Consider the following 26853-nt stretch of genomic DNA (forward strand, 5'->3'; position numbering starts at 1 on the left):
TCTTTTTAAAAACAAACAAATATCTTGCAAAATTAGTTTAGGTAGCATGGATATGCATAAGACATTTTGAAGTATAAAGCAGCAAATCATTACTTTTTAACATCTGTCCACTTGTTCCCAGTCTTGGCATAGAATATTTTACAGAAATCTTTGACAGCCTCTTCCTTCACTTGGTACAGGGTGTTCTGGTACTGTCCGCTGTCCCCGATACGACCCCATCGTGTAAACAGGATGAACTTGTCCTTGTCCGGTTGATGAACAAGCTGAAAAAAGAAAATAAACTGGCTGAGGTTCAGATGACATGACCTAAACAAGAGCTTTGTAGTTAAAACTCTACACCAAGGTTTAAGTTAAAGAGTAATACAAAGGTCAGCTTTGCCCTAGGCAAACAATAGTGCCCTCCCTGGTAAATTACCTGAATCTTGTAAAAGTTGTACAGTCCATTCACGCCCAAGTTGATGTCAACTTTGGTAAGGAGGACATCATAGAGCAGGTCCTGTTCCTCATCCTTCTCCAGTGTCCTGAAAACAAAAGAATTGGAAACCATGGTCATCTTTTTTACTTTCCAAACTTCCTTTCTCCAGAAATCTTAACTCCTTGTCTAATTGCAAACCCTTTTACTGGCCTCCTTTCTCTCAATCATTTTGCTGACCTCAATCCTCAAAACCTCTTCATCCACTCTTGTGACCGCTGTCTTCTTAATCTTTCACACAGTTAAAATTCTCCAACATTTATACTACAACTGGGGATTTTTAATGAACCCTGTCAGTCAACTCACCCATTCGGGACAGTACAGTTGGAGTCGATCTTTGCCACATACTCCTCCTCAACATCCATAGGCTTCCCAACCTTCTCCACCAGTCTCTCTGCATCTTCACGGAAAGACGGTGTAGGACTGGACCATTTCATGCTGGCTGTCACAGTGGTGGGCTGATATTTGGGCTGTTTCTGCGGACACACAATCATGATCATGTCATAATCAATCACTGACAAGAAATTGTAAATCATAGGACACGAAACAATACAGTAGTAGGGTGAGAAGGTACTAGATAAAAAGGGTGAGACGGTAGTACAGTTGTAAGGTGAGAAGGAGATGAAGGTAGGAAGGTGAGACAGTAGTTCAGTTGGAAGGTGAGGCAGTAATAGATTAGGAGAGAGGTAGAGTGAGTTTAGTTTCACGCCGCACTCAGCAATATTCCAGCTATATGGCGGCAGTCTGTAAATAATCGAGTCTGGACCAGACAATCCAGGGATCAACAGCATGAACATCGGTCTACGCAAGTAGGATAGGATGACATGTGTCAACCCAGTCAGTATGCCTGACCACCCGATCCCGTTAGTCGCCTCTTACGATAATCGTGGGTTACTGAACATCAATTCTAACCCGGACCTCACAGGGCTAATAGATTAGGAAGGTGAGACAGTAGACCATTTGTAAGGTGAGAAGGTAAAAGAGTAGGAGGGTGAGATAGTACTGCAGTTGTAGTGTGAGAAGGTAATAGATAAAAATGGTGAGACAGTAATACAGTTGTCAGGTGAGAAAGTAATAGATAAGAAGGGTGAGACAGTAGTACAAGTTGTAGGGTGAGAAGGTAATAGAGTAGGAGGGTGAGACACTGGTATAGATGTAAGGTGTGAAGGTAAATAGATTATGAGGGTGAGACTGTACTACAGATGTAGGGTGGGAAAAGAACACAGAGAATTAAAGAGATAATTAAATTTATCATTTTACCATTCCTGAACTTCAGTTGGTTGGTTGGGCAAGATTCAGAACTTCACTGAAGATAGGGTCAGGGTCTAACATGTGCCCAGATGACTGTCATCATCATCATTAGTATTATTGATATCACTCACCATGTTCTTCTCACTGATATTCTCCAGTTTCTGCAGCATGCGAGCTATCTTTTTTCTTTTTTTTTATCACTTTATTTCTTTATAATGGGTACATAATTTATGCATTTGTGGTACATGTAAATATTATAAAACAAGGACATGGGTGGTAGATAATTCGTAGGCTATAAGAATACATTTGTTGTTGCAATTTATGTGAAGAGGTTATGGCAAGATGACCAAAAGGTGAAGAATTTACCATAGTTGCAGTGCGAAAAGGCAGCACATTTGTCAATTTCATACAAGTTGTGTAGATAATGTTTTAATCCAGCAATCTGTGGATGCGAATTGGAACATCTCTTTGCATATATATAGTATTTTGTTGCGATGATAATAAGGTTTAGTACATCATTTCTTTCTTCTTTATATCCAAAGATGATATGTTTTCGATCCAGAGTTAATTTTGTGCCTGTTTCTTGTTCAATCCAGGCTTTTAGTTGCTGCCACAACGTTTTCACATGTATACATTCACAAAATACGTGGATAATTGATTCCATTTTATCCATTTTAAGAAGCGGATTGTGTCAGTTTATAGTTAAATAAATCCTTGTTTGTTGTAAAAGGTACATAGTTAAAAACTTTCCATAGTTGTTCTGATATATCTACGTTGATATCCCTTTCCCATTTAAGTTGACTATTTAGCTTTTCTTTTAATGTATGTATCCTTAGCAAGACAGAGTAGAAAATCTTGCATCCTTTACGTTCTTTATAGAGCATATGTATATTATTAGGAATAAATGGCTCCTCTACTTTACACAGGGTAAGTTCTTTCGAAAGTAAGTAGGATTTTATGGAGTTAATGATACCCCTATATTCTAAACAAATTGTCTTAATATTATATAGGGAAATAAACTCTTCATAGGTAAGAAAATTACTATCTTTTTTCAGTAGATCATTATGAATTTAACATTTCCCTTCAAGTAATGTTTATAAATAATAGGCTTTTGGCCTACGGTAATATTGTCGTTTGCCCATATATACTGTTGTGAAGTTTCTGTATCAACGTCATCATTTATTTGTAAAGATTGCATATTTGCCCACGCTTCGTAAACATCTCTCAAAAAAACATTACTGATATTTGGATAATAGTGTGTTTTAAGTAGTTTGCTCCCATCTCTATTGGGTGAAGACTTTTGTTGGAATAGCAAAATCTATAAGATTTGATATGTTAGAATGTTTAACAAATGTCCTGCGCAGCCATGAGAGTTTTTGAGCTTGTATTGTTTCAAGAATTAAAGGTACATTTAGCCCCCCTTCTTTATACGATTGAATAATCGTGTTTCGCTTGATCTTGTCAGGTTTTCCTTTCCAAACGAATTTAAAACATTTTTTCTGTAGATTTTGAATGGTATCACTTCTTGGATTTGGCAACATAGTAAAAAGATGGTTTAGGGAAGGCAATATAAGGCTTTTAAGAACAGTAATTCTGCCAAATGGAGTAAGGTCTCTTCTTAACCACATCGTCATTGTCTTATCAACTTGTTTTAGTTTGTCTTTATAATTTCTTTCAACCATTTCAGCCTGGTTGTGTTGAAACTGAATTCCGAGTAAAGTAAAGGGTCTTTGGGACCAATCTAGTTTGAAAGTCTTACAGTATTGAATGCTTGAGTATTGCATAGAACCAATCCATATTATTGTAGTTTTTCTATGTTTATTTTAAGGCCAGAAAATTCAGCATATTGATTAAGTAAACCCAAGGTTGCTTGAAAGTATTTTTCCGTTCCATCAAGAATAAGTGTTGTGTCGTCTGCAAATTGCGTTAATGAATATTCAATATCAAGAAGTTTAATACCCTTTACATTATTATTTTCCCTCAACATGTGTGCCAAACTTTCTGTGCAGATAAGGAATAGATATGGCGAAAGTGGATCACCTTGTCTACATCCTCTCGAAATATTAAAAATATTACTGGAAAAACCATTTACTAGAACACTTGACTTTATATCATTGTAAAAAGTCTTAATCCAATGTGTAATAGAAGGTCCAAAATTAAAAAAATCGAGACAATTCTCAATAAATTTCCATTCAACAGAGTCAAAAGCTTTTTCAAAGTCGATTAGTATAAGTAAACCTGGTATATTCAATTGTTCGGTGTATTCCATTATGTCTGCTACCAGTCTAGTGCAATCGCCAATATATCTCCCTTTCATAAATCCTTTTTGATCCTCACTAATTATAGTTGGTAGTATATTTTTTATACGAGCTGCAATTGTTGCTGATGCTATTTTGTATGATATATTTAGTAGGGATATGGGTCTACAGTTTTTTATGTATTCTTTAGACTTTTCCTTTTTGGGTAAACATGTAATAAGGCCTTGTTTTTGGCTGACCGATAGTTCCCCATTTAGATACGCATAATTCAACGAGTTTATCAAAAATGTATGAATATCCTTCCAAAAGAATTTAAAGAATTCGGATGTGTAGCCAGAAGGTCCGGGACTTTTGCTATTTTTCATCTTTTTCTTTTGCTCCATATCTCTTGTGAAATGAGTATCTTTGATGCAATAAATATGTCCATTTTTCTCTTTAAAATTTCTAAACACATCTATTCTTTTCTTTTCATTATTTAACCCTTGACAGTTTGAACATAATATTCTTATTCTATCTACCATTGTGAAGTATTTATATATTTCTTCCCTGTGATTTTACATAGTCCATGTACTATGTTATGACCCAGTTTTCTTTTGTAAACATGACAGTGAATGGAAGACAAAGTGATTCTATAAGTGTAAAACATGCAACAAAGCAGAAAGAATAACGTTTCTTCCGATACCAACCTTATGGATAGCATCCCTGGCTTTTCAGCCAACCCACAGTATATTTGTTGACTAAAGATAAAACTATTCTACGAACAAGGTTATGGAATGAACAAAACACTCAAATTTAAAAACTCGTTATTTACAACTGTGTTGTGTGTGTCCTCATAATAAGGCAAAAATCCGGATCCCAAGATTTCGCGCAGCGTTTGGTTTCCAAAGGTAATAGAGTAGGAGGGTGAGACACTGGTATAGATGTAAGGTGAGAAGGTAAATAGATTATGAGGGTGAGACTGTACTACAGATGTAGGGTGGGAAAAGAACACAGAGAATTAAAGAGGTAATTAAATTTATCATTTTACCATTCCTGAACTTCAGTTGGTTGGTTGGGCAAGATTCAGAACTTCACTGAAGATAGGGTCAGGGTCTAACATGTGCCCAGATGACTGTCATCATCATCATTAGTATTATTGATATCACTCACCATGTTCTTCTCACTGATATTCTCCAGTTTCTGCAGCATGCGAGCTATCTTGAAGGCACCATTTTTCAGTGCCAGATCCAGAGGTGAGTCCTCATCCTTGTTCTTTACATTCAGCTTGGTGCCAGCTTTGGCCAGTATGAACACAATCTCATCATTATCAAAGGTGCCATGGCCGAGGGGGCATACAGCATGGTGAATCACAGTCCAGCCATTCTTGTCCACTGTGTTAAGGTTCACCTTGCTCAAGTTTTTGAATGGCTTGTATTTCTTCTCTACAAATTAGAAACATGAGTTCCTTCACTGTTCTTTGTCCATTTCGGCTGATTTTCTGGACACTAATGTGTGTTGTGTGTGATACAAAACATTTCTCACTGTACTTACACTAATGATTAACAGTTTGTGTGATCTATTAAAAATCATAAAATTACAGATTGCAGACAAAGTTTGCTGATACTATCAATTCGACCAAGTCTTTGTTTGAGCCAAAATATATTTGTTGGTTGTACATAAAACATCCCGCATACTCTGCATTGACATAAACCTGAATATTCTAACACCACCAAAAAAACATGATGTTAAAGAAGAACTTATAACAGCTTTCTGAATTTCATATCTGTGAACAAAACACTTTTTCATTCAAAATTAAGATACAGAGGTGGGAGGTGGTTTGACAAAATCATAATCTTCAACCCTCAGTAAAGTCTCCATTGAAAGCATGTCAACACAAACCAATCTTTTCCTAAAATATTCATTAACTCACTCTTGTTGTCAGCTTTTTTCTTGTCTTCTTCCTCTTTTTCAGATTCTTCTGAGTCTTCATGACTATCATCAACTTCTTTAGGGTCAAAGTTGTAGTTCATCAGTGTCTTCACCGATATTATATTATTCTGGAACAAAATTCCAAAAATGACGGTAAATAGTGGCCTGACGGAATACAGTTTCTGAAAAAGATTTAAAATAAAAACAGGGTTATACTTACCATGGTCTACACTGTGCTTACCACTTTCAATGACGGGAACACGGCGGGGAACATCAGAAATGGGCTTTACACATTGTTCACATGAGGGGAATCAAACCCGGGTCTTTGGCATGATGAGCAAACGTCTTAACCACTAAGTTACCCAAACATCAAATTGTAATAGAGACGTTGGGTATCCAAAACATTATCTCCCTTGCTCATGCCTGCAACTGAAGCTAACACAAGTGGTAAACACCAAGTTAAGCTGACTCACTTTAATTGCCTTAAGTGCCAAAGTGCTTAGCAACAGCTGATAAATCAGAGCAGGCCAAACTCACCCCCTTGACAGCATGCATCATTGGAGTGATCCCTTCGCTGTCTGCCATGTTAACATTCACACGTTGAAACAGAAAATATTTTAGGAAGGCGTTATCTAAGCTGTTATAGTTGATTGCGATGATGAGCGGGGTGACCTTGGGTGTGTTGTACTTCTTCCAGTAATCAGGGTCCTTGCCCTTTGAGTGGAAGATGACTTCTTGAAGTGGGCGGTCAATCAGGATATCAGCTACCCCGTTCTTCTTAAATAAATCATTAATCCACCATCTACAAGAAGTACGGGATGGTTAGTTACTTTGTGGAATATTTCAGTTGTGTCACAGAGTATTTGTTCGTCATGGCAATGTAATGTGGGTTCTAGATATTCCCCAAACATGAGTATGATGTTAACATTTTACTAAAAGTGAGGTCAGGTGAAATTGGGTTTAACGTCGTGCTTGAGAATATTTCGCTCACATGACGACGTGCATGAGTGTGTGTGTATATGTGTGTGTGAGGCTGCTTGTACTAGCCCAGATTTAAGCTGGTTTTATAGTGCTAGCCCACTGAGATACCATGCCGCAGTGAAGCATGAATACCCTACTCAGACACATTATACTCCGAGCCGACCAGTCCTTGTTGTACCCATTAATGCCGAGCGCCAGGCGGGGACCAACAAGTACCATATGTTAATGTCTTTGGGTATGACGCAGTCGGGGATCGAACCCGAGACCTTCCGCTCTCCGGGCGGACGCTCTAACCACTACACCACGGAGGCGGTTCATTTTTAAAAGCATAATCAGGTTGAAACAGGATTATTACCTATGACTATGCTGGTTGGTTGTTGTTTAACGCTGCACTCAGCAATATTGCAGCTATGTGACGATTGCCTGTGAATAATCAAATCTGGACCAGACAATCCAGTGATCAACATCATGAGCATTAATCTACACAGTTGGGACTGTGTGGTTCTAAGGGACACAATTCTGCCCGGGAAATTGCAGCAACTTATACAATACACCAGCCTGTTCCCAAGAATACAGCAGATATGGAAAAGTGTAGTTCATATGAAAAAACAAGAGACAAACATTTTAAAGGGTTTTAGCCTCGCTATGGAATTCCTTGGAATCAGATGACTTACAATGATTGTGATCAGATAGTCTGTGGATCAGACAAATTTTGCGAACAATCTGTTGCAAAAACACAAATTCAAAAGATTACAGGAGGAAATTAATCTAGAAATGTTTACTAGTGCAAAGAGTAATAGAAAAACTTCCTTACATGAAGTCCAAATCAAATTCGGAGGACTTCCAAAATGCAGCTGCCATGACACTTCTATCAAATGAGTCTGTGTAAGTGTGGCTGTATGCTCCTCTGGTCTCTGCAATGTATTGAAGGTAAATCAGCTCAATTGTGTAATACTGTATATCGCTACATATAAGGCAAGTTTTACATACCTTGAAACATGGATTGTGACATAGATAATTGGTGATTAAGTCACAGGAAAAAGACGGTCTTCATCTAATTTACTTCAGAAATTAAATGAACAGAATAATTTTACTTTCATCATTTTGTTGTTTCACCGTGTCAACACACAAAATAGAGCCATGTGTTGGTGGTAAACGCGGCCAAGCATCGTATGAAAAAATACTGTGACCCAAAACGTTTCTTATTACAAATTTGGGGATCATGTATGCTCTGATGATGTGCATTCACTGTGAAGCGGGTCGCCTTCTACGGGACATCGCTTTACACGCGACATATACGGTAACTATTCCAAAGGTCCACTTGCATCCTTGTTTGATTGTCCAGTCTCGCTTTATTTACTTTAACATATATTTACTGTCAGAGAAGGCTTGTACTACGTAAATGTGTTTGACAAAGATAATATATTCAATGCACCTGATCAACTACTGTTAATTGTTATTTGTACAGTATCCATGATCCATCATACTGGTTTGAAGATTAATTTGGACAAAACAAAGATTATTGTGTTTCGAAACTCAGGATATTTAAGGCATTATGAAAATTGGTTCTTCGAAGGTAAACAAATTGAGGTTGTGTCATTTTATAGGTATCTTGGCATAGTTTTTACTCCTAGGCTATCATGGACTAAGGCTCACCATTGTCTGCTCCCTCAGGGTAATAAAGCACTTGTATCTATCTATTCCTTTCAAAGAAATTTTGGAAATCTGTCAGCTCAGGATCTCTTTAAGTTGTTTGATTCTGTCATTCTGCCTATTCTGTGTTATGGATCTGAGGTTTGGGGAACATCATATTGTAAAATTATTGAAGGTCTTCAGATTAAGATTTGCAGACAATATCTCAGAGTTGGCAGAAATGTAAGTAGTAGTATGGTTTAGGGGAATGTGGCAGGCTTCCATTACAATTTAATTATATGTCTAGAGCGGTTAAATATTGGTGTAGGTTAATTCAGTTAGAATCACACCGACTCCCATTTCAGGGTTACAATATGTTGAAATCGCAAATATAAAAAATATCTTATTTACATTCGGTTTTAGGTTTGTATGGCTCTCACAGGATGTCGGTGATAGCAAGGCATTTATGCAGCAGTTTAAACTTCGGCTTTCGGATAATCTCAAACAATCATGGTCTGCCACTATTCATAACCTTTCAGATTCATTTGCCTACAAACACTTTAAATCATTACTGCATGTAGAAAGCTACCTATCATTATCTATATCTCCCTATCTAAAATCTCTCCTAGCAAAGTTCAGGTGTAGCAATTTTGGGTTAGGTATAGAGGTAGGAAGATATAATGACATACCGATGGCTGACAGTCTGTTTTTACAGTAAATTAAATAATATGAACTGTATTGAAGATGAAACACATGTCCTTTTTGATTGTCAATTATATAATGATGCTAGAAACAGGTTTTTACTCCATTTTTGTATGATAATGTTAGCAAACAAAATTTAATACACATACTTAACAGTAAAGATAAAAATATTATCATATATGTTTGTAGATTTTTTAAATGTATACATAAAACTAGAGCTGCAACTGTGAAAACATAAACCTGTCACTTTTATGTGCGCTTATTTCAACCAATTTATTTTGTATTATTGGCCTTTGGCCTTTATACTGAATAAAATATCTGTCTGTCTGACTGTCTGTCCATGATCCATCATACATCTCGCAGAGAGGGCACAGAGGTGAACAGAACCAACTTAACTCTTTCTATTTGTATAACATCTTCACTGCATGCCGATAAATACCATAGACTCATTTGCCAAATGGCTTTGTTTCATGTCCTTTTCAAACAAAATGCAAAAAATAGCCATCAGATTACATCTTTTTCCATGACTAAAACAAGATATTAACAATAGTTTAGTTGCCTTGTGAACACATTAAATTCAGCTGGAAATTTATGAATGTCGCATCATAATATAACAAAGAAGTTGTCATCCATAATTTATCCCACCTCTCCTGTTACTCATCAACTTCTAAAATGCCAATCAAACAGATGAAATAAGAATAATGTAAACAATATTTATATTGAATTGGCTCGTGAAAAATAATAAAAATAGTGAAAAAATATGTCAAAAACATTTGTACCCAAGCAGAACGCGGCCAGCTGATAGTTCCTGTTGAGGGAGGCGTACTGAATAGGTGTACACTTGTAATCGTCCTCCTTTCTCAGGGACAGGCCCTTCTTAATCAGCTCGGTCAACACCTGAAGAAACAAACATTTCTTGTCTATTTCACATCACTATAAACACTTACAGAAATCATATGAGTTAAAAAACTGTAAACATCATGACAAACTAAATGGCAACATTCACAGACCAGCTATTGGGCACACCACAGTTGGTCATGACCTTGGCCTTCACTGTGCGTATGTTTTTATGTCTATAATCAGCAGACTTATTGCCATCCAATTTACATGAATCTTAAGAGACACAATTCAAGAATTTAATATGAACATTTCATTTTTTATCATCTCTCACTCGTGGAATTGTTACTCTACCGCAGTATTCTTATGAAAGCATTGCATTAAATTTACAATTTCAATCATACACTCATAGATCCAAGTCCTAATTGAAGCCCACAAACTGACTGAGTTGTTGCCAAAGGTTGTGTGGATAAAACATTTTACAATTAAACACAATATTTCACTATTAAAATGCATCCTGTAGATTTAACACAATATTGCACCTACATAATGCATCTGTAGATTAAACACAATATTCAACCCACATAATGCAGCTGTAGATTTAACACAACGTTTCACCCACATAATGCATCCTGTAGGTTTAACACAATATTCTACCCACATAATACATCCTGTAGATTTAACACAATATTGCACCACATAATGCATCCTGTCAATTTAACACAATGTTCCATCACATAATGCAGCCTGTAGATTAACACAATATCCCACTACATAATGCAGCTGCATATTTGACATAATGTTCAACCACGTAATGCAGCCTGTAGATTTAACACAATATTCCACCATCATAATTCAGCTGTAGATTTAACACAAGATTCCACCACAAAATGTAGATGTATATTTAACATCATGTTCTACCAATATATGCAACCTATACATTTTAACACAATATTCCACACACATAATGCAGTTGTAGATTTAACACAATATTCCACCACGTAACGTAGCTATATCTTTAACACAATATTCCATCAAAATAATGCAGCTGCATTTCTAACAAATTATTCCACCACATAATGCAGCTGTAGACAATGATATCTGGACAAGGTAAAGCACTCACTGGTGAAACCCTATTGCAAACATAGTTCCTGGGTTACAGTAACCAGAATTCCTACAGCTGCCTGCTGATAATCAATCCTAGACCAGAAGGAGCACAGGTTATTATCATCAGCAACATGCCAGGCCATCTAACCAGCAAGACACACTGCCAGGTACACAAACTGCAACCACCCAATCCTCATTTAGTCAGGTTTACAACCAATCACCACAATACCCATATAACTGCAGAGTGACTGAATAAGGTATTATGTTGCTTTCAGCAATATTTCAGCAATACAACGGATGGGGACACCAGAAATGGACTTCACAGATAGAACCAATATGAGAAGCAAACCTTGGTCATCAGCCTGTTAAGCGAACGTTTTAACCACAAGGTCCTACAAAGGACAGGGAGCCCAATATAAGCAAATAGTTTCGCTCGCTATTTATCTGTAAATAAATGATACTTTCATTGAAGTGCCTTTACATATCAACATCGTATTGTGTAACAGGCTCACCAAGTAAGCGAGATCATCAAACTTTGTGGCAAAGAGGCTTAGGATGTGAATGAGGTTACGTCCATGTTCACGGATGTTGCATAGTGACTCCACATGGGTTTCCGTGGCAAGTCGCAGGAGTCGCAGAACGAATCTGTACTTTTCTAGCTTCAGTTCCTTCTGTAAACACAAACAAGAATGTACAAGCGCTAGCTACTAACTAGTTGTTCTTGTTGAATGATATCACTTCCTGTTTAGGAATACACACGTAATGCATGACAAGTTAACGTCAGAAAGTCTCATGCAATATAAAATATACCACAGTTAGTCAAAATACAAAGATTGTATGCATTTGGAACACACCACACATAAGGAACAAATATACCTTAAATGTTTAGATTATTTTTCACAATTTAAACAGAATACTGCATGCAGTCTAACTTTGATACATGGAACGAAGAACGTTGGAAATGAATGCAACTTTTAGATATAAATGCTCTGCTAAGTGGGTATGTGAATACTTTGTCTAATATAATAGCTAACAATATATCAGCTATATCAAAGTGACTTGTGAATTGTATTGTCTGGGCATGGGGAACAATATGTGACAAGTACTGTCAAACGCTGATGTGTTGAAGCTACGGTGGTCTCGAAATAGAAGTCTCGACCTTACTCATTCCTTCTTAAGTCATCATTATATTTATGGTTGTGTCAAACCTCAAAGTGTTTAATGGGGGCGGTGGGTTAGCCTAGTGGTTAAAGCGTTCGCTCCTCGCGCTGAAGTCCCGGGTTCGATTCCCCACAAAGGTACAATGTGTGAACCAAATTTTTGGTGTCCCCCCTCACACACACACACCCCACCCCCACCGTGATATTGCTGGAATATTGCTAAAATCGGCGTAAAAATAAACTCAATCACCCACTCACCCACTCAAAGTGTTTGTGAAGGTCCACTCATTTTTGATACTATGTTTCTGACTGTTTATGATCCCAGCTGTTGGGATATGATTACAGAAATCTAACATGGTCAAATCTTATAAGCATCACGTCCTCCCACAGTCACCTCTTGTGATTGGCATTGTGCATTGGTTACAGTTCCTGCCCAAAGATTAAGAAACGATATATCTTCCAAGAATGGTTAAAGCGCGGTGGGCGAGCTGGTTAAGGCGCCAGGCTAGTGATCCAGCAAGGTTGAGGTGTCGGGATCGAGCCCACCTGTGACCGGGTGTAAAAACCTTGCAGTCAACTTTGTGTGTAGACTCTTTCAGTGTTGTCACAACCCCTAGTGTACAGTACACAGCCCTGTGCACTTAAAAGAACCCACGAATCCGGTGGAATATGACCAGATGGTTGCCACATGAATACGTGCAAACACCTAGTTGCGGGTACAGCAACGTGCAGTAAATAATAATAAAAAAATAAATAATGATAAATAACCAAAAAAATAAACATAATTAAAACACAATTATCATTTATTCATGACACATAATATACATTGCTGATTATGAAAAAACAAATAAACAAAATTATAACCATACAAACGCAAATCAAAAGTGAAATATTTTGTAATTGGGTTTACTTCCCTCGAAACGAAGTACCCGGGATACCGAACCTTGTCAGAGCGGGTAAGCGTGCACTTAAGTGTAACGAAGTCTTTCATTGGCTGGTTCATTTGCGGATGCGCCCAGGGCTCTTTGTGTGTGTATAGGGTGTTTGGTTTTCTGGGTATAACATTTTGCAATCAACAGAAATAATAACATGTCATGTGCACAAGTATCACACCTGCCTGTCTGTGTAATGACATAATGTGACTGAGAGAGAATCATAAATCAATGTGTTTTGTATAAGGTGAAGAGCTTGTTGGTGTTAAGTTCAAATTGCATGTGGTCAATGATTGAAGTTGTGTATTGCATATTGTCATCAGCAGACAGGCAGGCATCCCGCTTTTTTTCAACTTTATAAGTTGAATTTGCATTTTTGATAATTAATTACTGTAAGTCCATACCAAAAGGTATCAGAATCTGCAAAGTTGTTTTTTGCGTTGCATGTAAGCTTCAAGAGTCTGTTAACACCCACCTCAATGACATCTGCAATTATAAACCCTGATTCTTTCACTGGCGCCGCCAACACCAAGAAGCACACTCCTTGGATCTCGTTCATCACAGCATACTGAAGGGGAAAAAGAAGGGTCATTGTTCACTAATATAAAATGAGGATAGATCAACTTCATCCCTGGATAGATGAGTGGAGAGATGAGACGGACAGAAAGGGGTAAACATGGATTGTTGGACAGACGAGATGGACAGTGAGAGAAAGACATTGATTGTTGGAGACATGTGCCGGACAGTGAGGGATAGACATGGATTGTTGGATGGATGAGCTGGACAGTGATGGAAAGACACTGATTGTTGGAGGGATGAGCTGGACAGAGAGGGAAAGACATGGATTGTTGGAGACATGAGCTGGACAGTGATGGAAAGACATTGATTGTGGAGGGATGAGCTGGACAGTGAGGGATAGACAGGATTGTTTGAGGCATGTGCAGGACAGAGAGGGAAAGACATGGATTGTTGGAGGAATGAGCTGGACAGTGAGGGACAGACATTGATTGTTGGAAGGATGAGCTGGACAGTGAGGGAAGATATGGATTGTTGGAGACATGACCTGGACAGTGATGGAAAGACATGGATTGTTGGAGGGATGAGCTGGACAGTGAGGGAAAGACATGGATTGTTGGAGACATGAGCTGCACAGTGAGGGCTAGACATGGATTGTTGGAGACATGAGTTGCACAGTGAGGGACAGGCATAGATTGTTGGAGACATGAGCTGGACAGTGAAGGACAGACATGGATTGTTGGAGACATGAGCCGGACAGTGAGGGAAATACATGGATTGTTGGAGACATGAGCTGGACAGTGAGGGATAGACATGGATTGTTGGAGACATGAGCTGGACAGTGAGGGACAGACATGGATTGTTGGAGACATGAGCTGGACAGTGAGGGATAGACATGGATTGTTGGAGACATGAGCTGGACAGTGAGGGATAGACATGGATTGTTGGAGACATGAGCTGGACAGTGAGGGATAGACATGGGTTGTTGGAGACATCACCTGGACAGTGAGGGATAGACATGGATTGTTGGAGACATGACCTGGACAGTGAGGGATATACATGGATTGTTGGAGGGATGAGCTGGACAGTGAGGGATAGACATGGATTGTTGGAGACATGAGCTGGGCAGTTAGGGATAGACATGGGTTGTTGGAGACATGACCTGGACAGTGAGGGATAGACATGGATTGTTGGAGACATGAGCTGGACAGTGAAGGATATACATGGATTGTTGGAGGGATGAGCTGGACAGTGAGGGATAGACATGGATTGTTGGAGACATGAGCCGGACAGAGGGATAGACATGGATTGTTGGAGACATCACCCGGACAGTGAGGGATAGACATGGATTGTTGGAGACATCACCTGGACAGTGAGGGATAGACATGGATTGTTGGAGACATGAGCTGGACAGTGAGGGATAGACATGGATTGTTGGAGGGATGAGCTGGACAGTGAGGGATAGACATGGATTGTTGGAGACATGAGCTGGACAGTGAGGGATAGACATGGATTGTTGGAGACATCACCCTGGACAGTGAGGATAGACATGGATTGTTGGAGACATCACCTGGACAGTGAGGATAGACATGGATTGTTGGAGGGATGACCTGGACAGTGAGGGATATACATGGATTGTTGGAGGGATGAGCTGGACAGTGAGGGATAGACATGGATTGTTGGAGACATGAGCTGGACAGTGAGGGATAGACATGGATTGTTGGAGACATCACCTGGACAGTGAGGGATATACATGGATTGTTGGAGACATGACCTGGACAGTGAGGGATACACATGGATTGTTGGAGACATGAGCTGGACAGTGAGGGATAGACATGGATTGTTGGAGACATGAGCTGGACAGAGTGATAGACATGGATTGTTGGAGACATCACCCGGACAGTGAGGGATAGACATGGATTGTTGGAGGGATGAGCTGGACAGTGAGGGATATACATGGATTGTTGGAGGGATGAGCTAGACAGTGAGGGATAGACATTGATTGTTGGAGGGATGAGCTGGACAGTGAGGGATAGACATTGATTGTTGGAGGGATGAGCTGGACAGTGAGGGACAGAAATGGATTGTTGGAGACATGAGCTGGACAGGGAGGGATAGACATGGATTGTTGGAGACATGAGCTGGACAGTGAGGGACAGACATGGATTGTTGGAGACATGAGCTGGGCAGTTAGGAATAGACATGGGTTGTTGGAGACATGACCTGGACAGTGAGGGATAGACATGGATTGTTGGAGACATGAGCTGGACAGTGAGGGCCAGACATGGATTGTTGGAGACATCAGCTGGACAGTGAGGGATAGACATTGATTGTTGGAGGGATGAGCTGGACAGAGAGGATGGACATTGATTATTGGAGACATGAGCTGGACAGTGAGGGACAGACATTGATTGTTGGAGGGATGAGCTGGACAGTTAGGGATAGACATGGATTGTTGAAGACATTAGCTGGACAGAGAGGGATAGACATGGATTGTTGGAGACATGTGCTGGACAATGAGGGATAGACATTGATTGTTGGAGGGATGAGCTGGACAGTAAGGGAAAGACGTTGATTGTTGGAGACATGAGCTGGACAGTGAGGGACAGACATTGATTGTTGGAGACATGTGCTGGACAGTGAGGGACAGACATGGATTGTTGGAGGGATGAGCTGGATAGTGAAGGACAGACATGGATTGTTGGAGACATGAGCCGGACAGTGGATGGGTGGATATGTGGTGAGATGAGTTTGAGAGACACTATTTTGGGAATAGGATTCATTCACTTTTCAGTTAGGGACTTACCTCAAGGAGAGGTGTTTTAATGAGGTTCTCCTTCTTCACCTCATCTGTATCTCCTCCTTCAACTTCAACATTGTCATGCTTCTGCCCAGTATCCGATTTGACCTCCACAACAGGGTCCTTCAGACATGTTCCATTTCGGATCAGCATACAGGCACAACTTGATGAAACAGAACCACATGAAACATATGATCCCCAATAAAGACCAGTCCAGTCAAATCAGCACAGGTTCATAAACATAACTGCAATGACTGGTAGCCATATTCAAATGCATGTAAAGACATGTTGAAGAAATTAATTTTGTTCTTAAACTGTAATCTAAGCCATTATTGTGTTGAAGGAAAGCCAAGGTCTATGGTTTGTCAACTTCTTTACTTCACTGAGTGCGAGGTTTCGGTGTAGGTACTAACACCGTTATCAAGCAAGTTATGATAACACAGAGCTGGACGTGGAGCTGATGAGTTGGAGCCAGGTGACCAGCTCGCAAGAGGCTTAGGTCTGACACAAAGGTGGACGCAGAGCCAGGAGTATATAAAGAAAAAAGGACAGGGCCAGGAGACTGGCTGGCATGTGTTATAGGTCTGACACGGAGCTGGACGTGGAGTAACCGGTAGATGATGAGCCATGAAATGGTTTAAACAATTTGAACAACTAATATCAAGATTTAAAACATCACCAAAACGGTATATTTAGAGTTGATGTTTTGACAAGTCTTACTTGTACTTACCTTTCATGGTGGCCCTTAACAGCCATTGTCAATGGAGTGTTGCCATGGTTATCCTTCAAGTTCACGTCAGCACCCATCTGCAATCCAAAATGCATAAGTTTAAGTAATATTGTTATTCAGGCTTAAACCTTTTGAACGAATCGAGGTGCCTTAATTGATGGGAACAAGTATGCGAAGTTTTCGATTCAATGGTCCTGTGATTTCAGAAAACACAGTGCGAGTAACTCTATTTTGACTGCCGACTCACCTGCATCAGGTACATACAACAGATATTGACTGTCGACTCACCTGTATCAGGTACATACAACAGACATTGGCCGTTGGCTCACCTGCATCAGGTGCATACAACAGACATTGGCCGTCGACTCACCTGCACCAGGTACATACAACAGACATTCACTGTCAACTCACCTGCATCAGGTACATACAACAGACATTGACTGTCAAGTCACCTGCACCAGGTACATACAATAGACATTGGTCGTTGACTCACCTGTATCAGGTACATACAACAGGCATTGGCCGTCGACTCACCTGCATCAGGTACATACAACAGATGTTAGCTCCCCTGAAGGCTGCCCGATGAAGAGGTGTACACCCAAACTTGTCCTGAGTGTTGATGTCCGCTGGTTTCATATTGGCGGCGACCATACGACACAGCTCTACTGGATCACGCTGGTAGCTGTCTGTGTGTCTGCAAATATGACAAAATATCATACTCAGGACTGAAGGAAATCAGGGTATAACCTGTCCCAAGTGACCCCTGCTTGTTGTTAGAAATGATATATCAGGGTACCACTCCACAAAACGTCCGCAGCATTTCGCTATTTCTGCATGTCTAACAGTCTGTAAGTCAGTTAAGTTTCAGTGCTAGTGTTCGTCCTTTCCTATTTTTTCATACAACAGAAAACATACATGGTTTGAACGTCTTACACAGGATCAAACTTACAGAATTAATTAAGACACTAATTCTGCAATACTTAATGTTGTGAATCTCATGCTAGAGGACACACTATGTAAATGGCCTTCTGATGCAACCTGTCTGTATACCACGTGACTCACATTCTCTGTCAGGAATGTAGACTTAATTGCTGCAAAGATGACAGCATTTTATTCTTGGAGATCAGTTTGACAGTCAGTTAATTTCTGATTATGAGATATAGTAAAATCCAACCTACTTCCCTCTCTTGACAAACACATAATGCAAGGGTATCCGGCCACGCACATCCTTGATCGTCAAGTCCGCGCCCTTGTTTATGAGGGACCGCACAAGGTCAAAGTTGTACGTGTTTCCCGGGTTGTAATCAACAGCAAGGTGAAGCGGCGTCCGGAGCTTCTTGTTCAGACTATTCACATCAGCTCCGTGACTGAGAAGAACCTTCATCATCTCCAGTGTACCTGAGGATTCAGATGGCATGATGTTTAATTACACATAGTGATGAGTGAGTGAGTGAGCCTAGCCTTATTACCATATGACGAATTACACAGTTGTGTCATGGAGTGACCGTTGCAAAGGGCTTAAGAACCTCCTGCCACTGTTGCCTGTTGTACTGCAGATATGTGGTCACTTATAGCAACCTTGTGCCAGGAAATACATTCAAGTATATTCAAGTGAGACATGCTGTGAGGTTTTACATTTGAACTGTGAGACTTACATCTTATTATAGGCATTGAATGTTGATTGTTGACTGTTTGAAAATCCAATACATTTAAGCCGATTCCAAAAGGAATCCAACGTAGGAATACACAGTGCATTTTAGAAAGTGGTTAAATACGTGCTGTATTCGGCATTACGTACACTTCCACAGCAAAGTACACAGTCAAGTACTAAAAGTTTTTCTTCACTTCTGTACAACCTAAGGTTGGAGATTTGATTTGTGTGAATGAAAATTGACACAGAAAAGAAGTATTCCTTTGTCCATACTCCTTTCATACTCACAGAAACAACAGTGTGAAGAAGACATCCACAATATAATGGTTCTGTTTAATATCAACATAATGGTTCTGTTTAATATCAACATAATGGTTCTGTTTAATATCAACATAATGCCACTGTTTAATATCAACATAATGACACTTTAATATCAATATAATGGCACTGTGTCCAGATTATATTTTTGAGATACAGAACAAAACCAGATGTGCCAGTCACTCACTCATACTGACAATATTGAAGCCACGGAACTGACAGAACACATTCTCAATTCACAGATAGGTGTTGAATTTGAGCAAACATTTGATTTCAATAAGACTGATGTGAGTGAGTGAGTATGGTGTTACGCCGTTTGTAGCAAAATTCAAGCAATATCACAGCGGTGAACACCAGAATGGGCTTCATATATTCTACCCAGGTGGGGAATCGAACCCCGGTCTTCAGCATGATAAGTGGACACTTTAACCATTAGGCTACCCCTAATAGACTGAACAGGCCATCACATAAAATGTAACTGAAAAATGGGTAGGTCTAATGTGTGACAGCATACCAGATGCCTGGTCTCCCTTGATGATGGCAGCATGGAGAGGCCCACTGCCGTCCCTCTCATCAATCACATCCAGGTTCGCAGAGGCATTCACCATTAACGACAGGAGCTCACAGTTGGCTGTGCTGATGATGCAAAGCACAAAACAATTATGACAGGGTGTACTTGAGGAATCCATCTTCCGTCCCTTTGCATAAAATTGCCAAACAAATGCGATTTGCAAAGGAGCTCAACATATATACAGTCACAAAGTTATGAAAAATGCCACAGCACTCCAATCTTCTGAAGATGAAAAAACTTTATGGATGACAACTTCTTGGTTTTTTTACGCTGTCATCAAGCTTACAATAACTTCAACAATATGATAAGAAGTATATATACATAGTATGTTTGACAAACAGCAGATAAAATGGTATATTATGACAAACAGCAGATTAATCTTTAAAAAAACACGTAATTGAATAACAAGTGGTACATAATTGTCCAGTTTTGTCAAGAGGTGACCATCTCGACCACAATCCAGAACAAACCCAAACTGACCAAGCCTGAATCCGTCCCATCCGAATTAAACTACCCAACACTGGCAAGACCTCCCATCAAATCAGTAGACTACTAAAGCACCAAGCAGGCATCGACACCCTCATCCAACCCTCAGGACCATCCTCCGAGCCAATGTCGGTAATCAACCCTCCAGAAAGCACCTGTGAATGTAGTGAATCTAAAACAGGTGAAACCTCCCGTCCCGTTGAGTCCCGTTGATATCCGCATGAAAGAACATAAAACCCCAGCAGTCAAGACAGACAGCAAATCAGCCCTCTCAGATGACCAACAATAATTCCCTATCCATCATAACGAGTCTGACAAATTCGAAATCCTATCCACCAAGACATCACAAAAGAAAACGTTTGGAAGCCATTAGAATCCGCCAGCACAAAACTTCGATCAATCAATTGACAGCAGTTTATCAAATATTGGACCCAACAGCACAAAACAGCAACAATTTGATCTCAACACAAAGATCAAAACACCACATAAATTCTTTCAAAAATAAATCTTTAACCCACATAGCTGCTATGACAACTGTCCAGATTTTGTACTTCTTCCCATTCTCCTCCTTGATGTAATAGGCATTCACATCTGCATTGCTTTCCTTGACCTGAAAACATGGAGTTATCTTTATCAACACACATGAAACTGAAAAACAGTATATTTAACATTTGCATTTTCTGAGTCCTAATTATTGGCATTTCTTTTATTTTATGATAACACTACTTTGTTCCTACATTCTGTGAAATCAAGATATTATTACACATAACAAATCTGCGAAGAATACCTTCGCTGTTATGAATTACTTCCTGGTGATTGTCATAAATTAGCTGGTAAATGCATTATTCTTGTGGATTTTTATGTTATTGTTGTACATACACAAAATATTATTGCTATTCAACAGATGCATTAAAATGCAATCTTCATCCTGTGCCATGAGACTAACAAAACATCGATTTTACCAAATTTTCTTCCATGCCATGAGTACACACCAAAAGTACATGTCACGAATACATACCAGTAGGTAAGCTGGCACCATATATCTGCCTTCGACGGCCCTCGTGAGTGCTGTGTGCCCCTCACAGTCACGAGTATTCATGTCAGGCTTGTACTTGAGGATCATTCGGAGAGCTGGCCACTCTTCTTCCATTCCTTCTCGTGAACCACAATACTCACAAGATTCAACATCTGCCAGCATTTCAGCCACCGACCATTTGCCTGAGACACAAACAAAGTACTCGCATCTCTAATTCTCCAAAACACTGGTCCTTTAAGGTTTATGAAATAGCTGTAAAAATGCTATGACTTATTTCATTGATCAGTCCTCACAGCTATTTCCTGGAATCTTCCTCTCCATAATAGCCATTTCCCATCCCTTCCTGTCAGTTCCCAGTCATCTCATCCATTTCCAACTCATTTCCCATCTATAAACTAACCCTTCCAGTACTCCGATTCAGTTCCCAACCTTTCCTGTCAGATCCGAATACTCTCATCCATTTCCAACCCATATCCCATCCATTTCCCAACACTTCCTGTATGCTCCCCGTCCTTTCATTCATTTCCCACCCATGTCCTATAACTTCCTGTCAGATCACAACCATCCTATCCATGTTCCATCTCTTCCTGTTAGATCCCAATCCTCTCATCCATTTCCAAAGCCTTACTGCAAGCCCCCAATCCTCTCATCCATTTCCAAACCCTTACGGCCAGCGCCTAGTCATCTCAACCAAATCCCATCCCTGGCTGTCAGATCCCACCCATGATATTGATTTCCCAACCCTTCCTGTCCGCTTCCAGCCCATACGTCCATTTCCCAACCCTTCCTGTCAGATTCCATCCCTCTCATCCATTTCCATTTATTTCCGATCCCTTCCTGTCATCTCCTAGTCTTCTTTCCTCCCCAGGTCTCCTTCAGCCACCCTTACCCCAGCCACCGTAGTATCTGTCCTCTTGCTTCTCCGGCTTGTCCTCCTCCTTCTCATAACGCTTCTCACATACGATGACATTCACATCAGACTTCAATTCATCAATCAGATACTTGATGAAATCACGTCCACGTTTCCACAACAATCTTCCGGCTATCTTATCCTCCTTGCTGTCAGATGAACTCAGCTTTTTCTGCAGAAAGGAAATGTTTCCAAAAAGCAAATTAGAACAATCTTGGTATTCAAAGAATTTCCCCAAGAATTTGTCTGCCCTTTGCACTCATGTCAGTTATATTTTGTGCAAGACAGACAGAATCAAGAAGCGGCTTGTTGTGACTCAAATTATTATGTTTAGTTTCATTTTCTCTTCACCTCTTTAAGCTCAATTTTTAACATTTGATGTGGCTGCAAACAAATCGTTCACTGATTTCATGCTAACTTCATGCATGTACGTGAACAACTTATTGAGCTCAAATTATAATTACAATGAGACAAACAAGTAGCACAGTGCGCATTTCTTAAAATAACATTGTCAATCTGTTCGCTTCAATTCATTAATTTACTGTTGACCAATTACGCCATATGCCAGTAGCCTGTAAATAATGGACCAGAAAATCATATCTTACAAACATGAGCATGCGTAGGATCAATAATCTACATAGTCTAAGACCCCAACCAGCCAATCCATTCAGCCACTTGTTTTGACAAGCCGCCATATAGCTGGAATATTGCTGAGTGTGGCGTAAAACTAAACTCACTTACTCACTCTTTTGACAAGAATACGTTACGGAGGCCCTATATTCTTACCCACAATACCCACAGGTGAATCCCTGCCCAAGAAGAGAACATAAGTTCCCAACACCCACAAACTATTTTGAACACGATAATCAGGGCCAAGATAATCAGTAGGGACTGACCATTTATTATCCTGGCATGGTATGAGGGTTGAGAATAAGGTGAAAAGAGATTTTGAAATTATATAAAGATATTGTAAAACTTTGACGCTAAGTCCTGACATTACCTTGCAGACGTTGTACTGTTGACAGGCAGCCAGTAGTGGAGTACTGCCATCATTGCAGAAGGTCTTCGCCATTTCTATGAAAGCTTTCTTCTGTGCTGCATCCTGCATGGAAAGACCACTCATTACATGATGCTGTGGTCAGTGTCGAATATATAGTGTCTAGGAGATAATTATAATCAAAATGATTCTCTTTGAAACAATGCACTCACGGACAGCAAGGTATGATTACACAATGTCATTTAGAAAGCGGTCAAATGTATCATATGTTATATTTGGGATTACACTTTCTTAGTAATGTACAAATTCTATAATTTGTGGAAGTCGCGGTAGCTGAGCTGGTTAGCCGGCTGACTTTGTGTGCTGGCGATTAGATGCCTGACTCTGAGGGTGTGAGTTCGAATCCCGGATGGGGCTCAACTCAAAAAGTACTAGAATTTGTACTTTACTAAGAAAGTGTAATCCCAAATATAACATATGTTAGACAGCAAGGTAGTTCTTCAATGAATAGAAGTGAGAGGCTTACCTTTAAAATAATGCATTAGCGGACAGCAAGATAGTCCTTCATGGAGTAGAAGTGAGAAGCTCACCTTTGAAACAACGCATTTAAGGACAGCAAGATAGTCCTTCATGGACTCCATGTGGTCATAACACAGGGAATGGAGGATGGTTTCTCCCTCTTTGCCCAGGTCTGTAAAGATTGGGCTGCCCTTCTTCAGCAGAAACACAACCAGCTGAACGTTGCCCTGGGAACAAAAACAACAACAGAGGAATTAGGCTTGTTTACAATGAGACGACAAATCAAAATATCTGGAATGGGTGAGGACATGAATGTTGTATCACAAAACATTACTTCCACCTATGTACGGAGTAAATGTTCAACACAGTGGAGTTATATTAACATAACCATTTCACGATATTGATTGGCGGCCTCATCATTTTAGGTGAAGAGCAGTTACCCTTAGGTGTTCAGGACTCTATGATAGTGAGATGGATTCTCAATTCTGCCCTAATTTTTTAATCGTGGTGTGGTTTATGATTCTTCGTGTGATTTCAGTTATACAAAGCTTTTCACGGTATTGGTAACCTCATCATCTTATGTAAGGAGAAGCTTCCCTTATGTGTTCAAGAATCTATGATAGTGTGATGTAACCATTCAAATCTGCCCTAATTATGAATCATGGTGTGGTTTATAAATTTTCGAATGACTTCATCAGTTGGTAAAGGTCTATAACCCAGATCACTTCTTGTAATTCCCCTTCAACAAACTGAGAACACTCGTATACTGTTTAAAACCTGCAAAGCTCATTCACTTATTCACAAGTTCCTCAACCTGAAAAGAATCAAGTCTGTGGCAGCAGAACCAGTGGTCAAAAGAACGAATAAATATCCACTACATCAAAAAATTATGAGACACACTGAGACCTGTCATACATTCAGACCACCACTCTCTTACTAGTTAGGCCTTGGAACAAGTGTGGTTACTTGGAGCTTCATCTCCCCAGGCGTTTCCCAGCAGTGAAATCTCTCTGGAGACAATTTAGCCAAATCCGTAGGGGTTTTCAATTCTTTGAAGAGAGTCTTCCCTGGGGTATATACAATTAACGCCAAAAAGACCTTACCCTCCTACCTTTATGAATAACTTAAAAACTATCAAGGATATGTTAGAAGGTATTAGTTTACAAGAAAGCTTAACAATTCAGCTTTATGCAAATCACGAAAAAAATCTCAAATGCATTCATATTTAGGTGAAATGCATCTTTTTCGGAAGAGTTAAATTGTCCTATGCCGAAATAAACCAAAAACAGTGATTTTGATGTCCAAAAGAAAGGTTGAAATAAAATTCTGCTTTGGGACAAAGTTAAACCATTTAAAGTCACCATTATTCAACTATTAAAACAAGAAACAACTGTTGGAGAGTGTGTAAAATTGTAAGATAATCATTCCTATGATTTCAGCCTTTTAAAACATTTTCTGCTGATTTGCATTAGTGAAAACAAGTAAAACGTGTCTTTGATATTGTGAAAAAATGTTTAGGAACATCTACAATGATCTCCTGTTAACATTTTTCTTTGCAAAGTAACATTTTTCCATTTTCTGTTTACACATAGCAATATCAGTCGCCAAAAGGCAGCAATATTCAAGCAGTATTTGCACCCATTTCACATGTAAAATGATTCTATAGGGTATAAAGAGAGCCTAGAAAAGATGATATGATACACAAATACTAGAAACATAGAGAAAGAGCCATTGGGATGGTGCAGATGGGGTCGACATACAATGTTGTTGCCAACGCCCTCGGATGCCACCGTATCACGGTTATAATACTTATTCAGGGCTTCAGACAGACTGGGGTCACCGTCGACAGACCAAGAAGTGGACGTCCACACATCACAACGCCAGTTGAAGATAGGTACCTCTGTCATTAAGGAAGGAGGGTAACGCTTCTTTTTGCGTTTAGTGTATATGCCGTTTTTCTGCGGTCGAAAATGTCCCGTCTCAGTAGTAAGAATGTTTTAATAAAAATATTGTACAAATAAAAAACTCGTTTTCTGTCTGTTATACGACCCGAACCACGTGGGATTACATCCCTAACCACGCATGCGTGGGTAGCTAAGTGTATCCGTGCTACAAACCATCATTCCTTCTGCTGACAATAAACATCCCAGAACCGAATTGCGGGGAGATGGGAAGTCCATCGCCAAGGAAGACTCTCTTCAAACAATTGAAAACTCGCATACAGACCGTCTTACTCGGGTAAGAGTGAGTGGGTCTCCTTGGGAAAAACACAGAGTAGAGCCGACACAAACTGAGCGCTATGCAGACCGAGCAGGGGGTTGGGCCTGACCCCCATATTCCTGCTAAAAGGCTGCTGGGCAACCTTTTCACCCTACCCTTAGCACGGCCCTTCCTCCTACTCTTACCCAGCGATCAGAACCAGCTGGGAGTGTCGGACGTAGGTTGCGTCATAGAAGGAACAGCCATGGAAGCGAGGGCGTGAGCTAGTCATGGCTGCTCCAGAAAGGCCTTAGACTCCTTGAAGTGGGTAGCTGCCTCCACAGACTCCCAAATAACTTGCTCAGCCCCAGAAAACATCCGAAAAGGGGAGGGCCAGTAGGATCTGCTGTGCAGCTGTCATGAAGCGAGACGATGACAGCCATGCGGCAGACCTCAACTGACATAGGAGAACTGAAATTGCTCCTCAGAAAATTGGTACGCCGCATACAGAACGGGAAAATGGCGGAATCTGTCAGCCATGTTTAGCCGCCAGAGTCGCTAAAAAGGAGGCCGAACCTCCCCCAGTGTGACCGAGGTGAAAACGCATTCATCACCACCAGTACCTGGAACAGTTTGTCTACCCTGAGTTGGTACTGCTTGACAAACTCATGCAAGTCAGAGCGGTTCCTGCTGCTTGAAAGCAGGGGGTCGACAAACGTTCTAGACCAGTGACGGTAGAACGCGGAGCTGAGTTTGGGATGAATGCCTAAAGGCAAAGGCCTCCCATAGAAGGCGGGACTTGATGAGTCCTGATACGCCAACGGTACCATGTATTGCTTCAGGTAGCACGATGACAATCCACTGATGAACTTCTCATTGC

At 40.1% G+C, this 26853-nt stretch overlaps 1 protein-coding gene across 1 annotated transcript in view; it reads right to left on the bottom strand.

The window, feature by feature from the left end:
• The window catches only part of LOC124254835 (poly [ADP-ribose] polymerase tankyrase-like), a 68184-nt gene that overhangs the window by 11303 nt on the left and 30028 nt on the right, over positions 1-26853 (bottom strand). Inside the window, exons 21-40 of the mRNA XM_046688684.1 lie at positions 23846-24001; positions 23259-23360; positions 22238-22430; positions 21331-21530; positions 20831-20922; positions 19770-19891; positions 18465-18684; positions 17821-17980; positions 17287-17363; positions 16563-16719; positions 13716-13808; positions 11661-11819; positions 9984-10101; positions 7685-7784; positions 6427-6691; positions 5891-6017; positions 5131-5402; positions 779-948; positions 416-521; positions 94-263 (exon numbers count right to left, since the gene is read on the bottom strand). Of these exons, the coding sequence (XP_046544640.1) occupies positions 94-263; positions 416-521; positions 779-948; positions 5131-5402; positions 5891-6017; positions 6427-6691; positions 7685-7784; positions 9984-10101; positions 11661-11819; positions 13716-13808; positions 16563-16719; positions 17287-17363; positions 17821-17980; positions 18465-18684; positions 19770-19891; positions 20831-20922; positions 21331-21530; positions 22238-22430; positions 23259-23360; positions 23846-24001 (3059 nt within the window). The remainder of the gene's footprint in view (positions 1-93; positions 264-415; positions 522-778; positions 949-5130; positions 5403-5890; positions 6018-6426; positions 6692-7684; positions 7785-9983; positions 10102-11660; positions 11820-13715; positions 13809-16562; positions 16720-17286; positions 17364-17820; positions 17981-18464; positions 18685-19769; positions 19892-20830; positions 20923-21330; positions 21531-22237; positions 22431-23258; positions 23361-23845; positions 24002-26853) is intronic.

This window comes from Haliotis rubra, unplaced genomic scaffold (genome assembly GCF_003918875.1).
Source record: "Haliotis rubra isolate DU_JTF1 unplaced genomic scaffold, ASM391887v1 Scf585, whole genome shotgun sequence".
Classification (NCBI taxonomy): Eukaryota; Metazoa; Mollusca; class Gastropoda; order Lepetellida; family Haliotidae; genus Haliotis; species Haliotis rubra.